At 42.6% G+C, this 19,852-nt stretch overlaps 1 protein-coding gene across 1 annotated transcript; it reads right to left on the bottom strand.

Moving 5' to 3' along the window:
• Window positions 1-669: 669 nt before the first annotated feature.
• On the bottom strand, window positions 670-6,068 carry dusp5 (dual specificity phosphatase 5). The gene is made up of 4 exons (XM_070915109.1): window positions 5,628-6,068; window positions 4,615-4,754; window positions 3,752-3,971; window positions 670-1,454 (listed from the first exon to the last, which is right to left on the bottom strand). The coding sequence occupies exons 1-4, from the start codon at window positions 5,989-5,991 to the stop codon at window positions 1,048-1,050; spliced, it is 1,131 nt and encodes a 376-aa protein (XP_070771210.1). The 5' UTR covers window positions 5,992-6,068; the 3' UTR covers window positions 670-1,047.
• Window positions 6,069-19,852: the final 13,784 nt, after the last annotated feature.

Consider the following 19,852-nt stretch of genomic DNA (forward strand, 5'->3'; position numbering starts at 1 on the left):
TATGTAAACAAAACAACAAGTTTAACGCGTTTGCTATATAATTACCCTCCTACTTGTGCAGTTGGCACAGTCTAGCTGGCTGTCTTCTAGGCGCCAAAGACAGAAAAGAGTCGGTAGCACGGAGTTCAAAGCGAAGTCAAGTCGAAACCCGATTTGTTATCGACAAAGACTGTTGTTTATTAATAATTGCCAGTCGATATACTTTATTCTATCTTTAGGAAACACAACGCCACTCGTTTCTAATGGGAATTTCGACTGAAAGTCTCTACCTGTGGCTGGTTTTCCCAAATCTAATGCAACGTGCACGTTTTCATTGATAGTTTGCTTACGTTGGACTGGGTTACATTACACTAACTTGATGACCAAGAATCTAGACACAAGTAGTTTGTCTATAAAAGTTACAAACATCTTATCTACATCTGCTCATAGAGGCCAACTCAGTCACTGCAGGTGTCACTGTTGCCTCTCCTGCTGTATTTGGGCCTGTGCTGAATGTATACTCTGAAAAGAAGTATTGATTTCTCCTCAGCCTTGCTGTTTGTGGGAACAGACCTGCACTAACTTACTTGAAAAAGCCCACTTGACTTCTAAATTTTAGACCCATCAACTACCACTACAAACACAATGCTACAATGATTTCATGACAACAACTTTATTTTTGTGGTGAAAACATTTATTAAACACATTAACATCCACATTATTGAAAAAATCAGACAGACTGTAATTTTCAAATAAATTAGGTTTAAATGCCTGACTGTATTTGTGAATAGGCAAATAAATCACAATATCAACCTAAGGCATGTATATTGCAGTTTATCACTGTGCTGTGTTGTTTCATCACTGCAGTTCAGAAGACAGGAAAACAGCATCTGTGTCTGTAGCCTTGTGGCCTTCATAGACCTCAAGTCCCATGAACAGGATACTATTATCTTGACTCTTCTCTTTTTCTGATTTCCAGTCTATCTGCTCTGCTGGTTTCAACAACAGGCACACAGAGAGCATTAATTTTTATTTTTTTCAAGTAAGACTACAAGCAGTCAGTTCATTTTAAGGCAGTGCAGTTATTGGGCTCAGTTTGAACTGGTGGTGGACTGGGGACTGCAGGCAAGAGGTAGGGAGGGTGAACACAGATGGCTCAAAGTTTTTGGTGTTGAAGGTGGTGGTGAAGTCATTGGCAAAAAAAGAGGCGGACTCTGGGGCACAGGGCGTAGCCGGTTCAGGTGTGGCGGCATGAGCCGGGGCCGTGGAGAGGACCTCTGACTCAAACTGCAGCAGCTGACCCATGAAACTGAAATTGGGTGAGATGACCGCCCGGCGCTGCTTGATGATGTCAAAGGCCGCATCCAGCCGCAGCTGCTGCGTCCTCATGATGTACGCCATGCAGATGGTAGGTGAGCGTGAGATGCCTGCCTCGCAGTGGACCAGGACCCTTCCCCCTGATTGCTTCACGTGATCTGTAAGGAGAAGAAGAAAAGGACAAGTCGATGTTAATGATCTGTGGTGAGATGGGGGGCGCAATTTTTATTTCTTTCTGTGATCATCAGCAAAATTGTTGCACAGAATCAAACCTGGCATCAATTTAATTATTAAAAAAATAATTTGTCCATTTCAAAATATAGGCCATGGTGTTGTGTAGGCTTTTATTTTTTGTTTCATTTGTGTGTGTGTGTGTGTCTGTAATTGATATTTTTAAAGTCAAGTTGTGTGGTAAAGAGGTTTAAACAGTGAATAATACCAAAATAAAATTGAACTGTGTAATCATTGCCTACTCCTTACTCCCACTCACTATGTGAACACTTTTCTGCTCATCCATCTAGTTTCTCTATCTCACACACACAGCAGGACATATGGACAAACATGAACATCAACCTTGTCAGTGCACCTCATTTATAGGGACAGAAGAATGTACACATCGTATACCAGTTTCAGTTGTGCACAGGCAGACGCTTGCGTGAGTCACAGAGCGCGTGCAGCTGTACATGAGACTCTCTTTCTCCTACACTGCTGTGGGGGCGCTGGATGCTGCTGCAGAGTCCGCTGTGGTACCGATATGTGTGGTCTAATTTAGAGCTGCAGCATTCCTACACACTTATCTGTATGTTCGGATGCCTACACACAAATCTACTTTCTGTCATCTGTATAAGTGTCGCTCATGACACATTTCAAGATTTAGTTAATTCTTAGAACTACTGCAAACACCTACATGTCTCCTTTTCTGCCTGTCTCATTGGAGTTTGATCTACCTACAGACACCTACACATATGTATGTCTCTCCCTTTCTATGAAATAGAAACATCGAGGGCCACTTCTGTCTTGAGAGCCACTGCAGGGGGAACAACAGTGATTTCTGACAGCTCTGATCCTCAATAAACCGCATGAATGAACCATGAACTTCCCATCTGGAGTGGAGGATGCAACAAGAGAGGGAAGAGGGGTGGAAAAAAAGTGAGCGACAGCAGCAGTGGGTGCTGAGCGTCCTCGAGTGATGTGCCCTCGTTGGCGGGAGAAGTCATGGCACGCTTCAGCCGCTGATTTCATCCAGGAGGTCAATCATTTCTATAATCTCCTCCCTGACTGTGCATCCATCACCAGATCAGAAGCGTTTCTGATTGGCGATTGACTTTTGTTTTGGGGACCGGCTGCAGCTCTGTTAGGATTTGTGTGCACCACATTTCTAATCACTTGGCATGGTTGATGAATTTTGGAGGCCCTCTCTGAATGTAGGCTAAACCTGCCCCTGGAACAATTTTCAGGCCTTATGTAATAACAGACGGGCTTACAGAAAGACACCCTAAATGTAGGCTGCATCCTCAAACAATGCACAATACCAACAATAGCAGCCACCCAATACCGGTCAGCCAAGCTGCTTGTGGGTGAGCTTTGTCCTTGGTTCTACCTGCCTATAAATAGCCACCAGCACATTGTGTACATCTTTTGCTGCTGCTGCTGCTGCTATTATCCAGCACCTCTCTCTTCTCCCACACACACTCTGTCTTCCTCTGTAGCACATTAGCCTACCTGCTGCCCTTGAGTCCATCAATGATTCCCACCTGCGCGCAACCAACAACTGTGCTTTCTCATTGTGTGTCAGTCAGCTAGCATTTATCCTCCAACCAACCATCATAAACAACTGTGTTTGTGTGTGTGTGTGTGTCAGTCAGCCCTCAACCTCCTCCACCCGACCATTACTAAACACGGACAGCTCACCCAGTTGTCACACTGAGATTAGGCCTGGGAGGCGATGACGGCATGGGAGCGTCTTTTTCAAGTTAAGACGGGGGGGAGGAGGAATGGAGGGAGGGAGGTCGGAAGGGGACGGGGGCAGTGAGCAAATCCTGAATGAAAGCTGGCTGGCTGGATATGCTGGTGGGGGATTGAAGGCAGGCGATCAAGTTAAACTGATTACAGCTGGGTTTCTTACAGCCCTCTATTTGTGAATGGTAGTAGGTGAGAGGGGGCTTATTTGAAGACACACGAAAATAAACACACCTATGTATAGGTGGCTCTCTAACTCAGCTTGAGTAGTTTTGAAACTCCTATAAATATACAGAAGCTGATGTTATTCTAGGAAAGGACTCCATCTTGGTAGTGATGTATCTATTTCCCTTCCTAACAAGTTGAGGTGACTCAGCTATCTTCTGATGTTCAGATTCAGACACAAACCTTTGAGTGCGACCCCTGTGAATCAGAAAATAGTTAAAGAGCTGCTCCCCATAAAAGGAGAGCCAGACGTTCAGTCCCTTCAACTCACCAATAAACTCTATGGCCTCCTGGAAGTGGGAGCTGATGTCGGCCATGTGGCTGTCCTCCACTGGGATCCACTTGTAGTCGTAGTGGCCCTTGGCCGGCTGCAGGTCCCTGCGCGACACGTTGAGCAAGGCCGTGATGTGTAGGTCGCTGAGATAGTCCTGTCTGGAGGCGTGGTAGGCACTACCGAGGTAGAGGAAAGGCAGGATCTCTACAGGTTTACCCTGAAAGGGAGAGGGGTTGGGGGAGAAAAGGAGACGTGAGTCCATGTAGATAAGGACTATCATATACAACACAGCGTGACTTCACAGCCACCTAAAAAGACATAACAGTGAACCCCGGATCGTGATGCATCTGCTTTAACCCACCCAGCCCAATAAGCTGCAGAGCAGAACATTACGTTCAACTGCAGACAAAACACACACGAGTGTGTGCAGCTGCAGGTATGGACTTCCCCTATTCTGTAAACCATTAAGCGAAATAACCCACAATATGTCCACCACAGACACAATAGAGTGTCCTTTGAGATGTGAAGCAGCCACATGCTTTCTATCTGGGCAGTGGAGGAGGTAGAGGAAAGGTCAGAGATGAAAGACTCTATGAGGTGTCCCAATGTCAGCTGGGCATCATTGCCTGGTCTCTCGCTTTTTATGAGCCAAATATGAGATGGCTGGGGAGCAGTGAAGGTCAGAGAATATCATATGTACGTTGAGAAAATGTTTTGATGGGCTGATGCCAAATATAAGTCTCTCTGATGACAGCAGGGCTTGGGTGTGTTTTTGGATAAGGTTAAAAATAAAAACTGACAGTGGATGTCAGTCCTGCGTGGGAGAGTGGGAAGTACTACTGTAAAGGGTGTTTCCATACCTGATCGTAATCTGGTTTGTGGTGAGAAAGCTTCTCGCTGTGGCTGTTGACTCTTTTCTCGGTTTCGGTTCCGCTCTGGTCGATGGTTTTCACCTCAGTGCAAAGTTCAGGGTATTGAGAGTGGAAGTTCTCGTATCCTCCTGAGAGAGAGGGCAGAAACACCAACACATAAATAAGCTTAGAATAATTCTACCTCTATCCCCCAACACACACACACACACGTCTTGTGAAATGGCAGCGTTTATGAAACAGTCTCAGCACCGGATTATAACCTTTATAACCTGATTATAAGCACGTAATTAATTACAGGAGCCCGGAGTTGAAGGAGCTGTAATCCTTTTAGGGCAACATCCTGAGGACGCAGAGGTGACAGACGGAAATTGATGTCTTTCAACACATTATCACAGCCCCGATGGAGTTATTCAGCCAGAAGAAATGGTTCGGAGCGGAATCAATTTTCTTTTTGTTTTGTTTTTGGGGTTTTTAATCAATGAAACTCATTGCACCACCAATTTGCCTGCGTTTCCCGCACTGACTCACCCGCTCCATTGACGCACGCACGACATTTCTCTCACTAAGAGAAGTGAGAGAAATGTAGGCTGCTCTCAACACAGGCGAGGGGGATAATGACATAAAGATTATGGGTTGGTGGGAGAAGTAAAATAAGATGTATGAAAAACATAGGCCCATGGGTCAGTCATTAAAAATAGGGACTGAGGACAGAAAAGTGAACAATCATTTCTTTATACCTCACATTTCATGAAGATTTACATGAATACAGTATTAATATTCTACTAGAGCAGCGTACTATTAAAATGTGTGGGACAGAAAATACAGACAAGACACCAGCTAATTGAAGTTTAATCCCAGGACCAGACTGTTTGATTAAAAGGCACTCTTATTAAATAGTGAGGCTTCAAATGGCCGCGTTTTAAAAGTGTGCATAGTCTCTTTCAGACATTACAACAAGGCAAAGTGGATTAAAACTCAGTTTAAACTCCCAAAGCTCTCACCTTTCAGGAAGCAGATGTTTGCCCCGCTCGCTAGATGTGACAGAGTGTTTATTACTATTTGTGCTACGCTGTCCTTTTTCAGTTTCTGCCAGTGGGACGTCCGGTCATCCAGAGCTACGATTGCCGATACGCTCCCCTCCCGAAGCCGAAACAGGGCTCTCTCATCCGGGATGACAAACTGCAGAGGCACCGGCCCTCCTCGAGACCTCCGGACCACCACTGAGTTGAGATTGACATTGACAGAGCCTCTGATGTTGGAGTTCGTGAAGGAGAAATAAGGTCGGCAATCCACAATAAGGCAGCTCCCGCTCTCCTTCCTGATGATTTTCCTCAGACGCCGGCCGTCTATGCTGGTGACCTTCATTGTGACGCCTAGGAGCTGTTGTTATTGCCTGAAGAATTCAGCTGGATACGGCGAGAGAGGAGTCCCGTGCGCGTCTGTGCCTACATGTCCTCCAAGGGGATTCCGGCCGATCAGTTTTATGTGAATGGGACCTCCGGTGCGTGACGTCACGAACCATATATGGAGACCGGCGAGGTGTGATCGCGGCAACAACCACGCCCACATCTATGACTGGCCTGTGACTCCGCCCCCGGCCCTGGTGGATAAAAGCCCTGCTGCTGCTGCAGTGTGCTGGATGTTACTCAGCGTGTGTCCTCTACCGGCACACACACCTGTCCTTTCATTTTCAGGTTCCGCTTCGAGTTCAGCGAGCAACGGTGGACATAAAGCTCTAAGAGGGTTTGTTTTTTTTTAGAAGAAGAAGAAGAATGACAACAGCTAATTGAAAAAAATTCAACAATACTGTAAATCTCAAAACAAGGATGCAATGTCTTGTAAAGATGCTATCAAACATACAGATCTCTATAGGAAAATGCAATTTATGAAATAGGGCTACAACAATGTTTTTTATTATTGATTGATCTGATTCTCAATTAAAGTAGCCTAATTGATTATTCATTTGCTCTGAAAGATGTCAGAGGATAGTGAAAGATGCCAATCACAATTTTTCAGACCCCACAGTGACATCTTCAAATGTCTTGTTTTGTCCAAACAACAGTCCAAAACCCCAAAATAACCAGTTTTCAATGATATTAAACAGAGAAAAGCTGCAAATAGTCCCAATTAAGCAGCTGGTAACAGGCATGGTTGGTATTTTTGCTTTAATAAAAGACCTAAACAATGAATTAATTATTATTAGAGTAGTTGCTGATTCATTTTCTGTCAGTCAACCAATCAGTGAATCAACTAATTGTTTAGGCCCTAATACATGTAGGTGGGTATGGTCACATGCTGTATACATAAACTCAATATTGTGTACCACACACACAAACACACTGTACACCAATACACAAACAGCTATAAATACACACAGAAAAATATTAAAGTGATATTACAGGAACTTAGTAGCATGACATGACACACTGCAGGACTGCAGGGTCAAATGTTTTTCTTTTGTTAAGGCCACTTATGAATAATCTTCCATGTTGTACTCAGTAATGTGGGGAATTTAAAGGAGAGCTCAGTAGCTGGACGACAAGTCGCTGACAAAAGCAACCTCTGACTTCCGCTTGGTCCCATGTATTGCCCAGTGAACCTGCCTTATATCCTTCAGCATGTAAGCCTAATCCCCCAAATGAATTAACAGGTTTAAACGTCACACTGCATGCACTCACATGACATGCAATCAATCCTAACATGCAGCTCAGGTCTGTGTTTGGGTTTCATTTGCATACGTGTGTGTATTTGGATTTAAATGTGTAACTGTAGCCCTTAATCCAACTGTCCAACTGAAACCATTTTGACGTCACAGTATGCCGTACTTGGAGAAGAATGCTACCCAATGGAGCAAGAGCACAGTCATGATCTACTGTTGTGTACACAGCAGTTCTTCTTCATTTCATAGGTTCTCAACCAAAAAGCACATAAAAGACAAAAGACAAGACAGTCAGCAGAGATACTGGTCCTGACCTTGAAATGAACGCATAATTTCTATTTTTACACGTATTTCCCAAAATGTTGAATTATTGCTTTAATATATTTAAATGACAATGACAAAGTTCCTAATTGTGACCAAAGTTTTATGGTTCAAGGGCCGAGCCACGCTGCAGCCTATACGTAGTGTAAACAAGAGGCACTGAAAGCCTCTTTGGTCAAATTAATCCAACAAATATGTGTTACATCATGTTGTGTCTGCTGTATGAACACGTGGGAGAGAGAAAGAGAGGTGCACTGAACAACCGAAATGTGACAAATGGACAGACAGCAAGACAGACGCAGTGACAGGCACTGGACAAAAAGAAAAAAAAAAAAACAACAACAAAAAATCCAACAAAACAATAGATAACACTTGCAGCCATGACGGTCTCATTCAATAGTGGAGAAAGGACTCTGCATGTGGCGTTGTGCCTGGCAGCTGCCTGTCTGTGATTGGATGAAAAAAAAGAGGCAGTTGAATGGATGGATGGTGGTAGAATAGACAGACAGACAGACAGACAGATAGACAGACAGATAGATAGATAGATAGGTAGATAGATGTATTGTAAGATAGCCTGATGAATGAATGGACTGTAAGATGAATGGGATGGGTAGGGGTTGGGTGGAGAGACGCCTGGATGGCGGCTGAGGATTAGAGGGACAGCAGGCAGAGTGCCATATGGTCCAGTCTAATCTGGGCTTGTGACATCATGGCTGATGAGCGGGGAGGCCCACCATCCACTTCCGAGCCCTCATTTCATTAAGGGGTTTGTTAGTGTCAGCTGTAAGTAACAACAGTAGACCCAGGCGAGCCAGATAAACAATGTGTGTGTTCAACTGGCTTTTCACTCCAGTCTTTTATTTCTGTTTCCTCCATAATATCTGTCCTCTTTTCCTCTTTTTCTTTCTCTCGTTGTCTCTCTTCCTTTCCTTCCCTCCCTCTCACATCAATGGTTTGAGCCCGTACACGTCTCTCTAACAGGATTGCTTCAGTATATCAGTGGCTCCGCAGTATAGCTAATATATTTAGGAAGCAGGCAGGCCATTTCTAAGCCAGCCACAATCCTGCCCGCACAGAGCCCTGTAGTCAGCTGGCCGGCTATTAGGACTCTGTTGTGTCGGCCGTGACCGTGTCTAACGCAGTATTTTCACAAAGTGTGTCATCTGTGTGGTGATGTCATCGGGTCACGAATGCCACAGGTCAATTTCTGGGGATATTTTGTTCAATGAAGAAGGGATTGAAGATGGGAATCGCAGTGTCATGCGCCTGTCGTATCATATTGTTATATATATTATATTATCGTCAACCAAAGCTGAATAAACACGCAAAAAAAGATGGAAAATACATAAGGTTATAAGAGAACCACAACAATATGAAAGAAATGGCAAAAAAATCCAGCCTCTCAAATGTGGATATTTTCTGTTTTTCTTAGATCTCTATGAATAAACTGAAAATCTTGGTCAGACAAAACAAGACATATTAAGTCGTTGCTCTGCACTCTGGGAACTTATGCGAATGACAGTCATTTTTGCTGCCATTCCATAGACCTAACGATTAATCAAGAAAACAATCGGTAGATTAATCCATAATGAAAGTAATCGTCAGCTGCAGCCCTAAAGGGGAGAAAATATTGTGAAATGTGTGACTGACAAGAGGCGTCAGCTGCCAGTTGGTCCTTAATGTGCAGCTGCACAGAAAGATTGAATCCAATGTCAGCCTCCATCCTCTGTCATGCACATGTGAGACTGTCATAAAAACTTCCTCAGCATTTCAATAGGACTGTTGAACAATTAAGGCTCCTGCCAGTGGAAAAATCTGTTTTTCTGCCTCATCTAAGATTGATTTCTTGCTGTTTCATTGTTGAACACTGATCGAAAATGGTGGATCTATAAAGAACCACTCTGTCTTTTATTCTGCGGGATAAATCCAACCGTTAGGTTTACTGCTATTGTGTGTTATGTACAAAGTATAAATATTTCCTGCTATCGAACTTCACCTTAACTTTATTTTGATATCAAGTCATACACACACATTTGTGTAGTGTCCATGCATCTTGTTGAGGGTGTTAAACTGTTGATGTATTGTATAAAAGAAGAGGCTGACTCAAAAAAGCAAAGACATTTCTTTTGTTTCTTGTTTACATTATTCATTAACAGAATAGTTTATACTGCAGCCATCTTTTTGTGTCTGTTTTTGAGCTGCATGTAACTCTTGTCACAACACTTTTTATTTACACCAGGCAATAACTGTTGGCCAGACAGCATTAGTACGGTATGTGAGTGCGTCAAGTCACTTCCTGTCCAGAATGTCCCTTTTTCCATGTGACTTATAAAAAGCACCAAAACACAATAGGTCGCCTTTGCTGGGACATGGACCCCCCCCCCCCACCCTCAGCCGCACAGGTGCTTCCTGGTTTGCTGACAGAGCATCCAGATGATGATGCTGTTTCCCAATAAGGCCCACATTACTCATCTCACCTCAGCTGACCACTGAGTACAGCAGGCTGGAATTCGACTCGGGTACCAAAATGACTCAAGGAGGGAGTTTCAGTGTAGAACTACAATTAATAGTTTGCAATCTATTTATCATAATAACAGCAGTCATTTCTGGTAAAGTCCCCCACAGAGTTAAAAAGAAAACCATCACAATAAGTATAACATGTTTAAGTGTGTTAACAGGGTGGCTTTTAATGAGTAGCAGCATCCCATCACATCCTGGCCATTACTGGACATTATGACAACTAAATGTGTATGTTCTCTGGTTGTGAATGCATAATCTAAGTCACTGTTTTTGGCAGGCAATGAGATCCAAAAAATCCCAGCTCCATTGCAATTTATAAAGGTACATTTTGTTTTTAGCTTATCTTGTATATTTATGGTATTTTGTGTACTTGAATGTTTTATTTATATGATGTTTTATTGGTATGTTGAATGTTATCATAATGTGTGTCTTACATTATGAGCTCACTTAGCTTCTTCAACGTTTGCTGTAATGTAAATAATTCAACAAAATAAAATCTACAATTCAAAGCTAAGTCAGTGCATTGTAATGGAAACTGGGAATTTTAAGTCAAAATAATTTGGGGACGTAGAATGAAAGTTGGAGCGGTGGAAATGTTACTGAATGAATGTTAAAGAATATAAAGTGTGTAGCTGAATACATGTAAGAAGAAAAATAACCAGTCCCATCGCGTCAGTCTTCAGTACAATTAGCCAAACTAATTATATTGATAATCAATGGGAGTAAAATAAAATACAATTTTTTCAGATGTTACATTTAAAGTTAAAAGTTGCTGTTTTAAGATCAGAGCGTTTAGTCTTTTATCACAGAGCTATGACAGAATGATAATTGGAATTAGAAAGAAAAGTTTAGAATTAGTTGTAACATAGTCGTCAGTCTCAATCATGTTACTCTGAACATTTTGTTGGTGGAAACTGTCCAAGTACAAAGTACAAACAGTAGCTCAACTGGCCAGAAAATTGCCCAATTTGGCAACACTGGTACAGGACAGATAAAAGTAGCAGTCACAGAATAACAGTGTAGAGAAAAAGAAGTACAAAGTTAAGTAAATGAAATACAAATTAAGTAAATATTAAGTGTCATAACTGTGTCATAGTGTCAAAAGAGTTGTTAGCAAAGTTTCTCAATAATACTATTACTAAGTGCTTCAGGGAATGCTGATGGCTTGTAGTCACATGCTAGTTCTTGTCTGTGCAGAGAAAGATGAGAGACAGCAACAACTCACGTCAGCGTTGTGAGTAAGCGCACACTCAAATCACATCCCATCCAATGTACCAGTCAAGCCAATTCAATATGAAACAGGAATGTTTGGCATTCCTGAGTTCAAGTCATGATATGATGGCCCAGATGACACATGCTGAACACCCCCAGACGCATACACACACACACACACACACACACGCGCTTCAAAGGCTTGACTCACCCCCCCCATATCCACCCACTGCTCACCGTCATGTCATGACTCTTCGAGGAAACTCAAACTCTTAGGCAAGACAGTGAAGGACAGAGAGAGAGAGTGTGTGTGTTTTTGGCAGATTAAGGTAATTCATCCATTCCCTGCCCCCAGTTATTGTTCCAAAGAAAAGTCACTCTGGGTCTCAGGGGGAAATTTCCATCGTGTAAAAATAGTTGAGACCTCAGGTGGTGATGAATTTGGCTTGCCCTGTTTATACTGCAGAGGTTAGAGTGCTGTGGGAATTCACTGTGCAGATCGAGGTGTTGTCGTGCTGCTCTGTGACGTGTAAACTACAAAGAAAAGCAAACACACCTGATTATTTCTTTTACCCCTGTTGTCAGTTTGTGTCCAGATGTTCCACAAAACAGACAGCATTTCCAGCTGACAAGACGCTGTAGCTCCTGCCTTACATTCTGTACTGCATTGTAGTGTGAATCACAGCATGACCTGGTTCTCGAAGAGGAGTTTTATAGAAGAGCCCACGTTTATCGCATCTCTTAAAATAACACAAGTGCGCATGCAGATCTGTGAACGCTACCAGGAGAGATGACAGTTCAGGAAAGCTGACTACACTTACACACATCCACATAGCTGCACAGTGTGCTCTTTCCAATCAGAAGTGCTCATAAACCCAGTGTATCACTGCATTAGATAGGCGATGCCCTATATAAGTTATTTACAGCAGTGATCTGAACTGAAAAGTGGTGAAGAAGTAATACATGACCACACAAAATGGTGTAGTAATTTCCTGTTTTGGCTTGTCAACGAGGCTATTTGGCTTTTCGCACCTCGAATGTGTTGCAATACTGAGACTTTGTTGGCAGCACTGAGCTCTATTCCCATTGAGAGCAGGGTTACAGAAAGTGTCTTCAAATACCAATCAATGTGTAGTTTTTGTTCCGAGACAATACAAGCAGCCAGGAGAGTTAATGGATAATGCTGGTGATATTCAAATTTTTTTTTATTGTCAACAAATCGAATGAAAGGACCAAAACCCACAATAAATTAAACAACTATACTTTTTCTAAAGCCTGCTATCACCTTTTTCTCTGTGCCATAAACCTTCACTGTTGTCTGAAAACGATTAAAAACACATGAGTGAGACGTTGCTGCACTGGGTCACATTCCTTCATTACCATGAACATGGGCACTGTAGTTCATTTTAAGTCAGCCCTACTCCTGGTGCCATAAATATTCTCAAGAGCGCTGAATGTGTATTATTCTGCAGCTGAAAATAGTCCCCAATAAATGCTATTTGGGTACATTTGCTAAAAACTATGGTGCCCAGCACTGTTATCGGACATTACATGTTATGGGAAAGCTACAGATGTAGTCTTTTATGTGATAAATTGGTTCACATAGCCTCTTCCTGTCTCTGTAGGGCGTGTGAAATTTGTGCAGAAATGCAAATTGAAAACAGCCTCATGGCCTCAGTAATTAATCAAGTCGAGAGTATGAACAAGCTCATAGTGTTTGGGTGCTTCTGTCCGCCTGCTCTGCATTATGCTAGCGCATCCTCAGCATTATATATAACTATGTGTCTGCAAAGCTGTGCCTTCCTCTACGGTTATGCTCGCTAACTCACTTCAGCGTCTATAAATATACATTTACGACACTATAATGTTATCCGTCTTCACTTCCACTGAGTACAGTGGGTCACAGAAGAGAACGAGGAAGGAAGACAGAAGACGAGAGGAGATATATATATATATGTATACACGAAGGGGCCGCACTGAAAATGTAGCTGCTGTTTGCCTCTCTGAGGGTGTTAATGTTACTTTGAGAAGGCAATAAATATCACTTTAAGCCTTCGGCTGTGAGTCAGCCAATGGATCATCAACTTCAGAGCCCTGCAGAATAAATCCTGACATGAACTCATCATGGGTGTGTACATCAAGCTTTCTGCATAAACAACAAAATAATCCAGGTTGTAAGAATGCAGAAAGCCTGTCGGAGACTAAAGGCTGTTAATATCATGATCAGTGTGAACTCATTTCAGTCACAGAGGCTGTGAACTTGTCTCAGTTCCTTTGTTTGTGCATAAAACTATGAGCTACACAGTTGTTGAATATACGAATATTGTATAGCTGGAAGAGTTACATTTGCAAAAGTTCCCCGGACTTTCCCTAAGCCACAAGGTCGGAGAGCAAGTTTCAAGAAGCTTTGTAAAGTTTTCAGAAAGAGTACAAGTCAGTATTTGGCTGCATTACTTCCTTCTTCCACATCTTTGTAGTAATTGTCACCTGAGAAAACCCCAGGAAAAATCAAACTGGTTTACAGGCAAAACAGCCTTCAGCTTCAACTGAGCATTTCCCGATGCCTGCAGCAAACCGGCCTTTGTTGTTCAAGGAAGTACGCTGTCTTGCAAGCTCAAAAACATTCCTGTAGACAATTGAATATTTGTGTCTGCAGCTGTGTGTGTGTGTGTGTGTGTGTGTTTCAAAGGTGAAAGTGTGCAAGCAGTGAGGCCTAGGACTGAAACAACATCATACATTCAGTTGCACAGTCAGTTCTTGATGCTAAATCATTTGGCTCGTGATCAGTTACAAAGCATGTTGCGGTTTTCACAATGAATGAAACTGACTCACTTGACTCAGCAAGTACAGAACAATAAATGTCATATCAGTGCCACGAGCTCATGACAGTTTACTGTAAACAAGACTGACGTGTTTGTATTTTAGACAGTAAACTGTAGAAGTAAACTGTTTTAAATGATGTTTTAGATGAATATCAGCGAGGGGAGTAGTAGTAAAGCATAAGATATAATGAAGAGAAGAATGTAGAGAATATAATCCAACAAATACAACACTTAACACAAAACAGCAAATAGATAAATATGCTACATCTTAAAAATAAGAAAAGTGTCTGCAGGCATGTGGACTTTATTCCTCTGACATTCCTGCAAACCAGCTGGGGTTCTAAACACAATAGAGTTGGGAATAGAACTGCGGCTCATCATGGAAAAAACAGTATGTGACCTTCAGGGGAAGCCATGTCAGAAATCCTCCCCGACGCAGAAGCACTGAGATAAAGGTTTGTTTTTTGTCTGTCTGTCTGTCTGTCTGTCTGTCTGTCTGTCTCCCACTCGCCCTCTGCCTCTTTCTCTGTTTTACTTCCACCCTCTTCTCTCATCCCCTGCTGTCCAGCACCCCCACCCTTCCCCATCCTCTCCATCAACCCCTCTCATCACCTGTGTGGGAGGCACAAAGCCAAATCCACTCAGCTGGAATTAAACTCACTGGGACTTTACAGATTGCTCTGCTCCGCTTTAATCACACACAACACACACCTGCGCATAAACACATACGACCACACACTGGCACAGACGCTCTCCCACTCAGCGGATGGAAAGACTGAGGCAGGGATGGAAAGATGTAATAGATAGGAGGGCTGGGAGCTGGTGGCGACTGGGGAGAGCCCACGTCATAGGAAGTAGGTATAGACGTTACTGTCACACACACGTATATACGCGCAGTATAGAGAGTATAAATACACACACACACACAAATGTTATCATTGGAGGCAGGTGCCAGTGTGTCGGAGAAAAAGAGAAAAAACATTTGCAGCAGGGGTTGTAGTGATTCTGGATATGCGGAGATGATAGCATCATTTCCCTGTTGGTGGCAGCTGTGGCTCGACTGTCGAAAGGAAACCTTCACCTTTTATGTTCAGCAACTAATATGATTTATTTTGTCACCAAATCATTTTGGTTTTGTGCACTTTTTTTTTTTATCAACTTGCTCCATCTACTTTTATCAGTTTTCAGTGTTTTCCTACATTTCCCAGGATGTCTTTTGACAACCCAGATATTAGTTGGAAGCTTATTGTTCCAATCAGTGGTGAGGGTGTAGTCATATGAATCCTAAAAGCTAGCCAAGTTGTTTAAAAACGCTAGGTAGTGTCTGTGATTGTGTACGATGTGTTGTGATTACATTCGCATGCTGAGGCTGAGTCAGATAACTGGCTTCATTGATCTTTCTAAAATGAATTTCTCCACGTTTGATTATTGATCATCAGTGTGAAATGTAACCTTGTCTCCTAGGTTGTGTCTGAAGACTACCAGTTTGAAAATGCTGCTGGTGAGAAGTTAGAAAGCAGTGATGTTACCAGACCTCTGCAGCCCGCTCCTCATCTCTGCTTGAGGCTAGTTGTTGGGGGCTACATTAGCCTACTTGCATGTGGGTAAAGTAGGTGCCAGGTTTTTAATAGGAAGAAGAATATGTGGAATAAAAAAGACCATATCTGTGGTTCTGCTCATTTTTTTTTGCTGTCCATCTTGAATCCAACATTGTTAAAGACAGAGTGAAATGCTAAATTTATGGAGTCCACTTTTAATAAGAAATGGAATCAGGGAGGCTTTACATTTCCACCAAAACGTATCTTAATCATTAGTGTATTCTATCTATCTAGGAGACAGGGTAAGGTACATTACCTCAAGCTGTTTTTCCTTTAAGGTGAATGTTCCTAGAAGGTTAAGGACAGCCTGTAAATAAACGTGACCAAAGTGACACCATGACAACATTACAATCTTAAAGAAAACACCCCCTACTGGGCTTTAAAAAGTTAATGGTAAAATCAGTCAATCACAATATTTTGTGTCAACATTGTTGTGACACATAATATTGGCATCTGCCTTAAAAAGGCTCTCTGAGCTGATTACAACTCATACAACCTACTGCGTTTGAGTCATATGATATCATTAAGAAAGTATTCACACATTGTTTTTGTGAATAGAGTGGACAATCACACTGAACTGAGAAACCACATTTCACTGATCAGGCGTCATATTACATAATACACAATGACAGTATGAGTGTGAGTAGTTTGGCACTGTGTACTTTCATGGTCAAGGTGGACCATGCCCCTGCACACACACATACTGTATATTTATCATGCAGGCCACTGTTGTAGTGTTAGTAAGTCTGTAATAGTGATGGTTGTGTTTAAGCTGATGTGATGCAGTGGAGGGTTTAGCAGGTACGCAGGCAGTCAGCTGGGTTTTAACGTTTCCTCTTTCTAATTCTTTAACCGTCTCTCAGAGGAGCTGAGGTAGGGGCTGGGCTGGTGACTCATACGCTGTCTGTCTCCATCTAACTTCCCCCAATCAGTGACAGAGGGAGGGAAGGATGTGGGAGGTTTGACTCTCAATTTCTTGCCCCCCCCCCCTCCTCATATTGGCTGTGACTCCCCAGGTTGCCACCACAACCAACTGACTCAGGGAAGAGTTTGGTTATTTGAGAGGGCACGAAGGTTACACATCCCTTATTGCTTGAAGCATTCCTCCCCCCTTTCTCCCTCTCACCGCTCCCTTCCTTCCCACAGAGCTATCAGATTGAATGAGGGACTAATTTTATCTGGATAACCCACTGCCTTGATTACGAGGAGCCGTTGCTTCTTGATAAGGCTCTGCGGTCTGTGGGTGGAGTGGGGGGTTGGAGTGGCGTAGGGAGGGGCAGAGGAGGAAAGACACGTAACAGAACAGAAAGTATCCAGTATCCAGCATCCAGACTGTCAGTTCTGGACTTGGTGAGAAACACGACATGTTGTTATGATTTCACTAGTCTCGCATAGCCAGACATATCTCCACACTGCGGAGAAAGGTCTGGCTCGAGCCATTATCATTCTGGGATAGGGAAAAAAACACTCTGGCTTGTTCACAGTAATGACGGGAAGACCGGTTCTTTGAAGTAACCCAGTTCGTGTCACTCACAAGCCACTAGCGAACAGACTCATTAATGACTCCTTAGCTTCTTTATTTTCTTTTCTAATTATTGATTCACTCCCACTTGTAACTCGAGTTAACTCATTCCTCATAAAAGTTGCTCAAAAAGAACAATTCGTTCGCGAGTTTAACATCACTAAATCACAATCGTCTTGGGCGGCGCTAAACCCATTATGCTGCGACGGTGCCCTTTCAAAACAGTAACACGTAGATAGCGGAAGGGGAGGAGAATGCTGACTGAAATAGTCGACCAATGGCAGACTTATCCCAACAGCCCACATCCGGTGAGTCGGATTTCACTGACAAAACAAAAGGCGGAAGACTTTCTGATCTGTGTTCCTCTGGCCATTCAATACAGTGGCTGCTGCGTAGGCTCTGTAACTATAGCAGGACGCCTTCATGCACAACTATCAATCCAGCTTCAAGAGGAAAGGTAGTAACATGATGGATGTACAGTACACAATATGCATGTTGAAAAATGCTGTTAATGGCCACGCAACCTTATGTGATCTACCTTTGTTACTTTAAAGTCGACAGTAAGGAAAATGTGTCCGTTTACGGCTGCTAACAAGGCCATGTTAATGTGTGTCTTAATTTCTTGTTTAGATTTCACAGAATGACACATTGAACTTTGCTGCATATAACCCCAAAACCAGAGGCAACATGGTGTAGTCTGATATGATGCACACTTCAGTAATGCTCACGAATGGCTGAATCACAGGTGACGGAGCAGGCTATGTGGGCAGAGGTGCCTAACTAAACCACATATGGGCTGATGTGCACCAACAGATACTGCAAGTGTTGGCCCAATATCATGAAACTGTGGTGAGAGGTTTGTACGTGCTAATCTCAATGACACACCACGTCCAATTAAAACATCAGAGTGTTGGGAGTGTCTTGAAATGTCAGTGGGATTTTTTTTGTTCCAGGATGTTCTAGAAAGTGAGTTTTGAAACCAAGAGATCTGTTTTTGTGTGAGTCACATGTATTGACCAATGTGCCTTCAGTCACAGCAAATATAATAATTATATTTACATGTGACGGTTACTTTGCACCACCAGGAAGTACATTTTTGTGTTTTAAAGCTTTGTGATATAAACAAACCTCAAAAGGACTGACTGGTACCATTGCCATCTGTACTCATGCAAGCAGCCCCCAGTAATGACTCACTGATTTGTTAAACTAGGTGAGAAGGGGACCGGGGAGTACGGAGATATGTGTGTGTTTGTGAGTGCAGAGGCAGATTGACATTAAGCTGCTGTGCCGTCATCAGTGAGAAAAAGACATTAATCCTCCAAAATCCTGCAGGGGCAGAAGAGGGCAGACATGTGGGTCAGAGATGCTGAATCTGAAGGAGCACAGGCTATGTGTGTGTGTGTGTGTGTGTGTGTGTGTGTGTGTGTGTGTGTAGTTTAAAGACTATATGTACTATTCAAAGTGTACAATATACGAAAAATGAATGAATTTTGGAAGTTGGTATACAGGCAGAATCCTGCAGTCAAGCTTGCATTAGCTTGTTGGCATCAACTGCTTCATTCATGCTTCATAATCACAGGCTTATTCATCAGCTGATTGGCTACCAGCTGACTAATAACATCCAATCATATTCATGCAGGTGTACAACGTGTTCATCTGTTTGCTGCCACTGCTCCCTCCACCACCCCAACCTCCTCCTTATGTGTAATGTCTTTGTTATGGTTGGTTTAACTAACTTTTAATGTGCATGTATGTGTTTATTAGGGGGGGAAATGGTTTTCCAAGGAGAATCATTGTTGGTGCTCCGATTCTTTATATCCATTTTCTCTAAATGGCTAATTGGTTGATGTAAGTGTATGGAACAAGATATGAAACAAGATATCAAACTTTAAAACACAAATTTCATTATCAGCTCTGAGTAGCTCTTCAAGTCTGTTGTGTGTTGCATTGATAATAGTGTCCATCAACAACACACTCAAAAATGAGTGATATTAGTGCATTGTAGCAGTTTTCATTTTTCCAGGTGACTGCTCTAAATACTCAAAAGACAGTTAGAATGAATACATAGGACACAGTTGTTCTCAATCAACATTAAAGAAACAATTGACCAATCCATCGATCCACCACAATTGACCTGTTCACAATTATCAATAGGTAATTTATCTTCTTTGTCCACCGCTACCTCTTTGGATTAACCAGTACACTGACGAAAGGATGAGAGAGAGAAAGAGCAGAAACATATAAAGTGTGAATGTCAGAAAGAACTAACTTTTCTTTCGACCAATAGTTTGTGACAGTTATTGAGATGGTGATCAAAACGCCCTGGATGAGTCAGCCATGGTGACAATCTCACACCTGAGTCATTGAGAAAGAGATGATCACATCACGGGCTACGGAAAGGAGAAACACATTAAAGCAGCAGAGAATCAGACAGAAACATCTTCAGGGAATACCCTTGCACAGTCATTTCCGTTTCTACAGAAGCACGCCGGGCAGATGGCTGCCTTTGGTACTGAAGAAGGCAGAAGGGACCAGCAGCACAAAGAGGTCAGATGTGGAGGTAAAAGTCCAT

The sequence above is a fragment of the Enoplosus armatus genome, chromosome 2 (assembly GCF_043641665.1).
Source record: "Enoplosus armatus isolate fEnoArm2 chromosome 2, fEnoArm2.hap1, whole genome shotgun sequence".
NCBI lineage: Eukaryota > Metazoa > Chordata > Actinopteri > Centrarchiformes > Enoplosidae > Enoplosus > Enoplosus armatus.